The sequence below is a fragment of the Mustelus asterias genome, chromosome 4 (genome assembly GCF_964213995.1).
Source record: "Mustelus asterias chromosome 4, sMusAst1.hap1.1, whole genome shotgun sequence".
In the NCBI taxonomy this organism is placed as follows: Eukaryota; Metazoa; Chordata; class Chondrichthyes; order Carcharhiniformes; family Triakidae; genus Mustelus; species Mustelus asterias.
In genome coordinates this window covers 87,272,498-87,284,666 of record NC_135804.1, presented here as the reverse complement: position 1 = coordinate 87,284,666, position 12,169 = coordinate 87,272,498, and the positions used below count along the sequence as shown (strand labels likewise).

The following is a 12,169-nucleotide window of genomic DNA, read 5'->3' as shown; positions in this document are numbered from 1 at the left end:
TAATGACGTCTTTTCATTCTTTCTCTTTTTTAGGGTCTGAGGAAAAGTCCAACCTGGAACTGATTATTCTGGTCTGTACTGGGGTCGCAGCTACACTATTCTGGCTTTTACTCACACTTTTTATCCGCAAGCTCAAGAAGGTGAGGTTATAAATGATCTTTCTGGTTGCTAAATTTATGTCGCATCATGAAACAAAGGTTCAAAAGGGGCGGCACGGTGGAACAATGGTGAACACTGCTGCCTCACAGCCTTTCGCTGGGACTATAACTTATTTGTTATTCATCTTGGCTTAGGTCCTGCCCATTTACTGACACTATGACAGTATTTGTTTTGTAAGGTTTTGTGTGGGTGGTTTTCCATGGAATGATGTTTTCATATTCTACTGTTACATTATCTAGGAGACCTTGGCAATGGGTAAACAAAATACTGGGGGATGGTGACATCTACTCTTAAATTTAATTTGGTACCACCCAACTGAAACAGGAGTTTTTCTTTTTAAAAATATATTTTCACCTGTTAACCTTTAACAAGAAGGGCAGATAATGCCACTCTGCGTCTTGATGTCCATTACTTGCACAATGTGGGAGTTAATTGGCTAAAAATGTAATTTATGTCTACTGTCCAATTAGTGCAGTCAACTAAGCTAGACTGAATATTAGGCAGATCTGTACACGAAGAATCCAGAGTGTGCGCAGGTTAGCCACCTGGATGTGTTAAAAAGCTTCAAGTCTGAACTCAAGTGAAGCAGATTTAATACAAGTCGTCCACACTGGCATTGCATCGAACAGGATGCCAGATAGCTCATTGTCTGCTTCTCCTGTCTGCCTGTGTGTCCCCTGGTGGCACTGGACAAGATCAAGGACTTAAGGCATTGTTAGAAAATTCTGGGCCGACTGACTACCTGTGGCACAGCGGTTCACTAATGTTGTCCAGTGGTATCTATAATTTCCCATTTACAGCATACATTGACAGAACAGCCAGCAACAAGAAGTGAAGGATTTTTCTCTAAGCACTCCCAGTGTGGTGCAATCAGTTCCATCTTGCATTGAAAATAGGTTTGCCAACTACAATTAAGTTTATCCCTGGAGATTTCAATACATGAGTTAGCCTATGCTTTAGTCATTAGTTGGCCTTCACATCCATCCTTATGATGCACTTGCACTACTTTCCTATGCCAGTTGGAAAGCAAAAAAAGACTCATTACCCAATCAGAAAATGTCTGGCTGTTAGCCAAACAGTCTCTTTTCCCTCCCATTTTTGTGTCTGGTAAAGGGAAATAGTCAAAGGAAAATGGAACAAAAATCTTTTCTAATGCCCCGATGATTTTTCTCCAGGGTTGCACACAGCACTGTCCTGGAGATTGTGGACAGTGTCCTGGGACCTGGATTCAATTTTGGCCTCAGGTCACTGTCTGTGCAGAGCCTGCGCGTTCTCCCTGTGTCTGCGTGGGTTTCCTCCGGGAGCTCCGGTTTCCTCCCACAGTCCAAAGGTGTGAGAGTTAGGTTGATTTGGCCATGATAAATTGACTCTAGTGTCAGGGAGATTAGCAGGTTAATGTGTGGAGTTACGGGAATAGGGCCTGGGTGGGATTGTGGTCGGTACAGACTCGATGGGCCAAATCGTCTCCTTCTGCACTGTAGGGATTCTATTTAATTCTATTCTAAAATGTCAGATGAAGAACAAACATGCAAATTTATGGCACCTCACTGCTTCAAGCTGAATGACTTCAGTATCCACTTCCATTCAGAGTTTCCAGTTTACCAACACCTGAAATTTTGCCAGGGCCATTACGTACATCATTAATTTGTTAATCAAGCGTTAAGCCCCGACCAGTATTCTCTACAATATACTTCTAGAGCAAATGGAGATAATAATGTTTTCACTTTTGCTGTTAGTTTTCTCCCCATTTGGAGAATTTGGTGCCATGGTTTAAATCCAGGTGTTAGCCATAGTTGAATGGTAACATTCACCCCTAAATCAGAGGATCATGCATTCAAGACATTCTCTGGAGACTTGAGCATGTAATCTTGGCTGATACTCCACTTTAGGGGAAACCATCTTTCAAATGAGACTTTAAATGTCTATTTTTTAAATTGGATGTGAAAGGTCCTGTGAAACTATTTGAGGAAGAAAAGAGGATTTCTCCCGAGCATCCAGCCAACATTTACCCCTCAAACAACACCTAAAACAGGTCTTTGTTCTTATCATTTACTTGCTCCTTGTGGGACATTGCCACAACTGGTTGCCTGGTTTCCATCATTATTGCAGTGACCACACTTCAAAGGTGCTTAATTGGTGATAAAGAACATCCTGAGGTTGTGACAGGTGTTATGTAAATGTAAGTTCTTTCTTTAGTGGCAGGGATCCTTTGGGGCTGTATTTAAATGCTCACTCTTGATATCTAATCCTAAATAATGACTCTCGTATTCTATTTATTTATTAGTCACAAGTAAGGCTGATATTAACATTGCAATAAAGTTACTGTGAAATTCCCCTAGTCGTGCTTTGCTGGAACTGGATTCATTTCTCACAGGTCTGACCTGGAAAACACCACGGGCAGAATTTTACGGCCTTACTCGGAGATTTCCGCTGTCGGACCCTCACCTACTCCGATGGCGGCCGAGATGGTAGAGTTCCGGCGTACAATCTTTACAGGTTTACTAGGCTCAGTCAGTCAAATATTTTTGGTTGGCCCATTGGCTTCTACCAGAACCACACGTGGTCTGGAAGAGGCAGGTCGATTGCAGTTCAGTCTGCCACAGCAGAACACCACCAGCATCCCTTGTACTGCCATGAGAAAATAAATGAAGGAATTTTTAAAGAAATCACACATGGCAATGGATGGTACAAACTATTTGAATTTTAAACAGCAACGCCCCCCCCGGGCCCCACCCCAACCACTCACCAATACTCCTCAACCTTGAAGAATTTGTGATGTTCAGCTTTGCAAATACAGTAAAACACAACAGGTGATATCTACCTGCAATTTGAATGCTATTAGAATATACCAAACCATTATATATGTAGAAAAATCACATAATCCATTACTTGCAGCAGAAAAAGACATTTCCTCTTTCTGCCCCTGTCTCCTTCAGTTCTGCATTAAAATCAATAGAAAATCTATTTCGGCTGATGCTGACAACCTGCTCAACTATGTGCAAAAGTAGCATTCAAACACAGAGGTGTACAAATTTCCAGTGAGATTCACTAATCCAGGGCAGGAACGCCTGGCTAATTTTTTTTTAAGAGCGCAGGTATGCTTTTGCCTATTGTGGTGATAACACCAAGAGCCTGGGCTTAGAGTAACTAACTCAACACAGGACAGAGTTTCAACCTGGGATGCTCCAGAACTGTATGGCTCACTACTAGACTGAATGGTGTTTTTGCTCACCAAACAGTCAACAGAGCTATTCGGGCAGTAATTACACAGGAACAGGTGAAGGAGCTGCATGTGTGTGAACTGACAATGACCTATAATATTTTTGCAGCCAAGTTCTGTGGATGTTAAAGCTGGATATCTGTCAATCATAATGGATCCAGATGAAATGCCATTGGATGAGCAGTGTGAGCATCTCCCATATGATAGCAGTAAATGGGAATTTCCCAGGGACAGACTGAGACTTGGTAAGAACAGCAGCAAACTTACGGTTAGGATGTTTTAAAACACATAATAATGTAACAAAAGGCATGAGTTAATCTTGGGAGCATACTTTCCTTTGTTTTGACATCTTCTCTCCTATTGTTTTGAAGATTGATATTGTCCTGAAGGCACATTTGTTCTTTATCTGGATTTCTCAATCAAAAAATACCCTATCTAGGGCCAATTTAATACACAGACCTGCAAAGTCTCGTGACCTTATGAGCAGAGCTCATTATAAACTTAAACCGCTGTCTGCCAATTGTGTTACTTGAACAAAATATATACAGCGGGATCTTATGGGCCCACCAATGGTGGCCCCCACCACACGTTTCCCAGCAGCAAGGAGTGCAATGGGAAATCCCGCAGGACCATACGATCTCCACGCCAGCAAGCGGCACGTCACCTTCCGCCACTGCAAAACACACTGTGGAGAGGGAGAAAAATCCTACCAATACTTAGGACCCTGATTGCTATTTCCATTTCATTGGTTTGTGTGTGCATTGTGCCCATTCTGACTATATTGTCATACAAATCATACAATCCCTTCAGTGCAGAAGGAGGCCATTCGACCCATCGAGTCTGCACTGACTCTCCGACAGAGCATCTTAACTAGGCCCACGTCCTGCCCTCTCCTCATGACCCCACTAACCCTCCTAAACCCACACAGACACGGGTGGTGGGGGGGAGGGGGTTGGTGGAGAACAGGCAAACTCCACACAGCCACCCAAAGCCAGAATCAAACTCGGGTCCACTGTACACCAGGCCTACCTTCTTCCAGCCTATAGGCAATGGCTGCCCCAGTCTGCTCAATGTCTGACCATGGTTCACTGTCCTGAGACCTATGAGGTATGGCCTTCAAAATGGCCAACCTCCCCAAGACTGTTCAGAGGAAAAGCCACCCCAAATGTTCACCTCATTGCTAGGGCTTTTACTCTATGTTCAGTCAAGAAAAGCAATGTGTATACTTTGTTGTTTAGATCAAGTGATGAACTATTAGCTCTCTAATCAATTTTAGGAAATTATTGTTGCAGAGTTCGCTTCATATTGCTAGATTTTTCACATTGAATTCCATCTGTCTACTGTTAAAGGTTGGAGAGGCTGATTTTTAAAAAAACATTGTAAACTGAACCTGTTTCTCTTTATCTAATGCACAGGCAAAACTCTGGGACTTGGTGCATTCGGCAAAGTGGTGGAGGCATCTGCTTTCGGCATTGATAAATCTTCAACCTGTAAAACAGTGGCTGTAAAAATGCTGAAAGGTACTTTTCTGCACCCTCAATAAATATGGATTTCATGGAGATATAGCAGTTATTAAAGTCAGCTGCCTATAAAGTACTGTGCGTCCAGCTACAATAGAGGGGGGAGTTGTGCTGATGCAGCTTCCAGTCTCTCACTAGATCCTTCTCAAGTGAGCAATTCATTGATGCAGAATTTGGAGCTGGGGAAATCAAAAGGCAAAACCCCATCCAGCCAAAGTTTTGGGGGGCATATCAATAGGAATTTTGTCCTGCACCTTGGAATTAGGCAGAAATCAATTACAATATTTATGGAGACAACGAGCAGGGATTTTTCTGTGGAATTTAGCCAGCGGCACATGAGACGGGACAGCGCAGTGGCACAGTGGTTAGCGCTACAGCCTCACAGCACTGGAGACCTGGGTTCAATTCCGGCCTTGAGTCACTGTCTGAGTTTGCAGTTTGCACATTCTCCCCGTGTTTGTATGGGTTTCCTCTGGGTGCTCCGGTTTCCTCCCACAGTCCAAAGATGTGCAGGTTAGTTTGATTGGCCATGCTAAATTGCCCCTTAGTGTCAGGGGGATTAGCAGGGTAAATATGTGGGGTTATGGGAATAAAGCCTGGATGGGATTGTGGTCGGTGCAAACTCGATGGGCCGAATGGCCTCCATGTGCACTGTAGGGATTCTATGAGACTGCTGTGTGTCTGCAGCTTGTTTATGCATAGGAGACATCAGCACATCAGGAAGTTGGAGCACTATGAGATTCATATGCAGTGATCACTTTAAAGGACAAAATTGGCAAATCTGAGGACATCTGCAGGCAAACACTTGCAATTGTCATGAGTAGACAGATCCACCAGCTAGCACTGTGCATGAGCAATTGGCTGACAGTCCCATCAGCTCTGTGATGTGTTCATCTTGTGCCACCTTCTCCAGTTCTATCCCCCTTAGAGGCACACAGCATTCACAGTGGGCCTGTGGCTGCCCTTCACTTTGGGCATTCTGATTGGCCTTCCCATGTGCTCAAGCTACTTCCTGTCACATCCTCAGATGCCCCAAAGCTTCATAAGAAGCAAGTTTCTTTTGAAGTGCAGTCATTATTGTTTGCCGGGCAAGCAGAATAGCCAATATGTATACAGTAAGATTCCACAAACACCAATGGGGTGTTAATTTGTTTTGGTGGAGGAATCATTGTTGAGCAGGCCATTAGGAGAACCATTTACTCTTCCACAAAAAATTGCCATCAGATCTTTGACATTCAGCTGACCATATAGATAGGGGACAGAATTTAATGTCCTCCCCTGTGGCAGGTTTGATGGCGGGAGCACTTTAATTAGACTGGAGGATGCGGGTAGGGACCCTGCTGTCTTCATGTCGCCACCCCAATTAAGTACATGTAAGGGGAGGCTCATGGACAGCCTTCATACACATCCCTCCTCCCCCATCCCACACCAACTGCAGACCTCAAGTGGACAATTAATGACCATTTGAGGGCCTCTTCCTGTCGCTGCTGTTATTTACCCAGCAGCATTGCAGGGATTATGACAACATGACAAACAGTGTTGTTTGCGGGCTGCCAGACAGAGTCCATCTTCAAATATTCCCAGTTCCTGATTGAGCGAACCAACATTGGGAAGGAGGGATTGTCATTGAGAGCTATGTCATCTCCATGCTCCTGACCACCCAGCCCCCAGTCACTGTAACCCAACCCCCCCCCAACTACACATATCATGCATCAATCACCTGTGACTTGGGTTTGTGGAAATCCTGAGCCTCGGGTGAGAGTCATACCAGTAGAACTGTCATCTCCCTAGTGGCACTGTCGTTCAATAGAGCCACCAGCGTCTGATTAATGGGTGGGTGGGACCTGCACTCTGAGGATCCTTGATCCTGGGGAAGGTCCACCCCTTTCCAGTTAGGTACCTGACTGACTCAGCATGTTGCAGGCATTCCCAAAAAGAGGCAACATGTGATTCTTTCTGGCAGATAAGGCCGCCTGTCACCACAGTCTGGCACCTGTTCGGGTCAATGCACCTAACCAGCACGTCTTTCAGACTGTGGGAGAAAACCGAAGCACCCGGAGGAAACCCACACAGGCACGGGGAGAACATGCAAACTCCACACAGTGACCCAAGCTGGGAATCAAACCCGGGTCCCTGGTACTATGAGACAGCAGTACTAACCATTGTGCCACCATACTGCCCCCTGGCATTCACTCAGTATTGTGCTTAAGTTTCAGCGTAGATTCTGTGCTCACGTCCAAAAGTACAGCTCAGAAACAACTTCCCAGCCAGAAGCGAGAGGGTTATCACTGAGCCTGGCTTAGTATATCAGGTCCTATAGGTGTCAGTCCAGCACAGCACTCCACCATTATAATCAGAATAGTGCCAAATACTATAGTTATTACATTTTTGAAAGCAAGTAGTTGATTAGCTGTGAAGCACTGGTGGAGGTCCTGAGGAAGTGAAAAATGCTATTTAATTACAAACTCTTTCTTTAACTTGTCAAGAGAGCATGGATTTCCCCATTCACCCCTTAAAAAAAATCAGATATATAAAAACAGCAGTTCAAATTTTTGTATCAGATATTAATCACGCATTAACAAATTCCACAATACAATAAATAAAACATAAGAGACAGCACTTGAATATTAGCGAAAAGAGAGGTATGTTGCCAAAGCACTCTTTTGTCCTATAATGTAAATTGTTGTAATCATTTGAAATTTGGCCTTCTTGCATTTGTCCTGATGAGTGCAAGACAAAAAGCTTCAACAACATGTCTCCCTTTCCAGCAATATTCAGCTTCTGTACTACCACTAAAAGCCGGTGTTGAAATTTCTATAACAGTTTGTTTTAATCTCTGGATTCTACTCTATAATTCACAGAACAGGATATATTCATTTGGAGGTTTCTGGTTTTGTTTAAGGTAGTAAGTATGGCTTTAAATGGGTTGTTACAATAAAGGGCACAGATCCTCCTGCACAAGATTAAGCTCAAATTACAATATCATTCACTTCCAAGTTTCTCTGAAATGAAGTGGCACGATTTCAAATTTAACAAGAACTGTCTCTCAGGGAGACTGAATCGAACCTAACAGATTAACCAAAGAGAATCCCTGACCTTCGAGATATATCTACCAACTGTAATTCAGAGTTTAAAGTTGGAGAGGTGAGAAGCTAGAAGTACAATGAAAAGGTAATAAGAAAAGATCAAGGGACAGGAAAAATTGAGAATTCAAAACCGTCAATTTTTCTATACTACAAACAAGGAAGTAACACATCCTGGCCACTCTATGTTCCAAAATGTTAACTTTATTACCTGCACGTATTGATAAAGTATTGTTTGGAATGTGTGACCTTACAATCAGTTTATAACACAAACTCAAGATATTTATTATTAGAAGAAATGAGATCAAGGCCAAGTCTTGAGTTAATACCTTATCGCTTCCTTGTTCCATTAACCTTCTAAAAACAGCATTGCAACCTTGGCTTTATAACTCTGCTTTGTAGACAGTTCTTCCTATTCTATGAATTCACTTCAATCTCATTCTTTAACAGAAGGGGCTACAACTAATGAATGCAAGGCCCTGATGTCAGAGCTGAAAATTCTTATCCACATTGGCCACCACCTGAACGTAGTGAACATGCTGGGAGCCTGTACCAAGCCTGGAGGTAAGGACTAAAAACTCCTCAACTGCTACAGCGCTCAAGAATTTTGATGGATCCTCCGAACTGCCCACCTACCCATAGAAACCCTACAGTACAGAAAGAAGCCATTTGGCCCATCGAGTCTGCACCGACCACAATCCCACCCAGGCCCTACTCCCATATCCCTACATATTTACCCACTAATCCCTCTAACCTATGCATCTCAGGACACTATGGGGAATTTTTAGCATGGCCAATCAACCTAACCCGCACATCTTTGGACTGTGGGAGGAAACCAGAGCACCCGGAGAAAACCCACGCAGACACGAGGAGAATGTGCAAACTCCACACAGACAGTGACCCGAGCCGGGAATCGAACCCAGGTCCCTGGAGCTGTGAAGCAGCAGTGCTAACCACTGTGCTACCGTGCCGCCCATAATATCCTTCCTCTCTCCAGAAACCTTTCGAATTGTCTCTTGAGCCTATTAATGCTGAATACTTTAATGAGCTTCCCAGCTAACTTACTCCACAAGTTGTAGCAACAATAAACTAACTTCTTTTCTAGGTGCGCCCTCTCCTAATTTGGGCTAAGATAACAAAATGGTAATCTGTAGTGAAGGTAGAATTAACCAATCGTGTGTATTGTGTTGTTCACTTCGCTGCAGTTTCAGATAGTGGATGTCCCTCACCAACATACAACTAAACAACTACAGTTTACCAAAATGAAACAGTGCATTTGTGCATGTCAAGGGAACTCAGCCAAAACTTTACATTCAGCTTCAGAACGTTGGTTTGTGAATCTCTGGCTCCAACGTTCTTTTAATGGTGTGTTAAGGATATAATTCAAAGGAAGCTTCTGTATTATATATTGCATTTCCATCATTTTGTTTACCAAGAATAGCAGTGGCAATGAAGTTGAAGTGCTGTAACACACATGCAAAACAATGGAGTGACAATTGAGTCAGTCTCTGCGACCACCAGCCAATTATATGTTTTTGACTATTTGTTTCTTCAAAAGCACTTTCTTATGGAGCCAGACTGATTGGAGTGCTTCCTCATCACTCCACAACAGTCAGAATCATCATCACTAATATACCCATCCCACCTACCCCAGCCCCAGCCCCCCATAGATTGTTCCAATACCTGGAACTTATCTGAGGGCCACCATTGGCAAAGGCGTAGTGGGGACTCATTCAGATATCAGGCCTGAGAACCAACTCATATCATAAATCAGACTTTCTGCTTCAGGCGCAGACTGTCTCCACAGCCCCCAGTCTGTATCTGAAAAGGGCCACGGACTAATTTCTATTCCAATGTCTAAACTTACATGAATTGTTACAGAAGGATTATAGCATCATGAAATGGTCGCAGCGCAGAGAAGGCCATATGCCCATTGAGCCTATGAACATATGAATTAGGAGCAGGAGTAGGCCACTCGGCCTTTTGGGCCTTCTCTGCCATTCAGTAAGATCATGGTTGATCTGCTTGTAACTTCAACCCCATATTCCTGCCTACCGATATCCTTTCGCTCCCTTATTAATCAAGAACTTAGCTAACTCTGTTAGATTCAAAGACTCTGGACGGGATTCTCCGGCCTCCCAGCCACGTGCCTCTCGGCAGTGGAAGGTGGCATGCCGTTTGCTGGTGGCGGGATTCTCCGGTCCCGCCGCTGTCAATGGCATTTCGCCACTGAGAAACCTACAGGTGGGGGTGCGTTGCCGGCGGGACCAGAGAATCCCACTGGCGTGAACAGCCACAGAATTCCATCCTCTGTTCCAACTGCCTTTGAGTAAGAGCACAGTAAGAATTCTCACAACACCAGGTTAAAGTCCAACAGGTTTATCTTGAATCACAAGCTTTCAGAGCGCTACTCCTTCATCATTTGAGGAAGGGAGTTCCAGAGACTCATGACCTCAGAGATTTTTTTCCTCATCCCCATCTTAAATGAGTGGCCAAATATAATTTTTTTTTAAATGAATAAACTATTAGCTATTTTTTAATTGTTATTTTAGTGTAATAGCCAAATTGCAATCAATTACAACAATTAAGATTTATTTTCATTTCATAGTCAAACTTTTCTACCATAAACGTATTTCCTTACTGATAAAACTATGAAAACAAACTGGAAAAGCTAACAATGATATCTTATTTCTTTCACCAAATGAATGGGCCCAGTCTGGCAATAAGCCACATGGACCAGCAAAGTTTTTAAGGTTTGTTCCCCGGTGTGTGCTGAGCTTGTTGATCTCAGCGTGGCAACAGAAATGCTTCAACTGGCCAAAGAGTTAAAACTGAAGAAGGGAACAAAAAAAAATCAGTCAGAGTTTCTATTCCCGATCATTGTCCAGTGAACCTAGCTGCAAAGTGCTTGGTTTGTTCCCATCGGGTTAGCGTCCAAGTTCTGACGAAAGGTCATCGGCTTGAAATGTTAACTGTTTCCTTCTCCACAGATGCTCCTGATCAGCTGAGTATTTCCAGTGTTTTAGGTTTTAATTTGTGATTTCCAGCATCGACAGTGCTTTAGGACCAGATGAGCACTCCCTATGATCACAGACATTTGTGGTGGCAATTTGCTGCATAATATTACTGTCTTTCTCTCATCTGGAAGAGGGCCTAATCTTCAGACGTGTCAAGTCAGAAAATAAAGGAAACCCATCATGTGTGGGTCATTTGATTCCCTTGTGTTTCTTTGCACTACCTCTATCAAAGAGTTACACTATACTATTAATTGAATGATGAAGGTAGTAACTATAACTAATTAATTATTGTTTAACATATACCCGTATTATTTTGATTGATGAATTCTGAAAATCCTGGCATATGTATCTAAAGGAATAAAATATAAAAGTAAGGAAGTACTGTTGCAACTATACAAGGCATTGGTGAGACCGTACCTGGAGTATTGTGCTCAGTTTTGGTCCCCTTATTTGAGGAAAAATGTAATAGCATTGGAGAAGTTCAGAGCAGGTTCACTGGATTGATTCCAGAGATGAGGAGTTTGTCGTACGAAGGGAGTTGGAACAGTTTAGACCTATAATCTTTGGAATTCAGAAGAATGAGGAGTGATCAAATTGAGGTATACAAGATGATAAGAGGTAGGGATAAAGTAGATGTGGAATGGATGTTTCCTCCTGTGGGGCATTCTAGGATGAGAGGTCAGTCTTAGGGTAAGGGGTAGCAAATTTAAAACAGAGTTGAGGAGAAACTACTTCTCTCAATTGGTTGTGAATCTGTGTAATTCGCTACTCCAAAGTGCGGTGAATTCTAGGACAGTGAGTAAATTTAAGGAGGAGTTAGACAGGTTTTTAATTGGTAATGGGTTGAAAGGTTATGGGGGAAGGCAGGAAAATGGGGATGAGGGGCATGTCAGCCATGATTGAATGGTGGAGAAGACTCGATGGTCCGAATGGCCTAATTCTGCTCCTAGATCTCATGGACTTATGAGAAACAATTCTTTACATATAATTCACGATCAGTATAGTGGTCTTCTCAACATTACCGCTCGCCTGAGGTGTGGTGATCCTGAGGTAAAATCACCACCTGTCAGCCCCCCCCCCCTCCCCCCCCCCCCCACAAAGGGGAGGGCAGCCTATGGTCATCTGGGACTATGGTGGCTTTAGTAAGTTGTAATGGATGTTTCGTCAAGC

General features: G+C 43.3%; 1 protein-coding gene across 2 annotated transcripts in view; it reads left to right on the top strand.

The window, feature by feature from the left end:
* kdrl (kinase insert domain receptor like) overlaps positions 1–12,169 on the top strand; it is a 509,442-nt gene that overhangs the window by 129,608 nt on the left and 367,665 nt on the right. For both annotated transcript variants that reach the window (XR_013497644.1, XM_078211338.1), the window contains exons 16-19: positions 34–140; positions 3,489–3,624; positions 4,795–4,899; positions 8,433–8,546. Coding sequence is in view for 1 of the 2 variants with exons in the window: in XM_078211338.1 (XP_078067464.1) it covers positions 34–140; positions 3,489–3,624; positions 4,795–4,899; positions 8,433–8,546 (462 nt within the window). In the remaining variant the exon portion in view is untranslated. The remainder of the gene's footprint in view (positions 1–33; positions 141–3,488; positions 3,625–4,794; positions 4,900–8,432; positions 8,547–12,169) is intronic.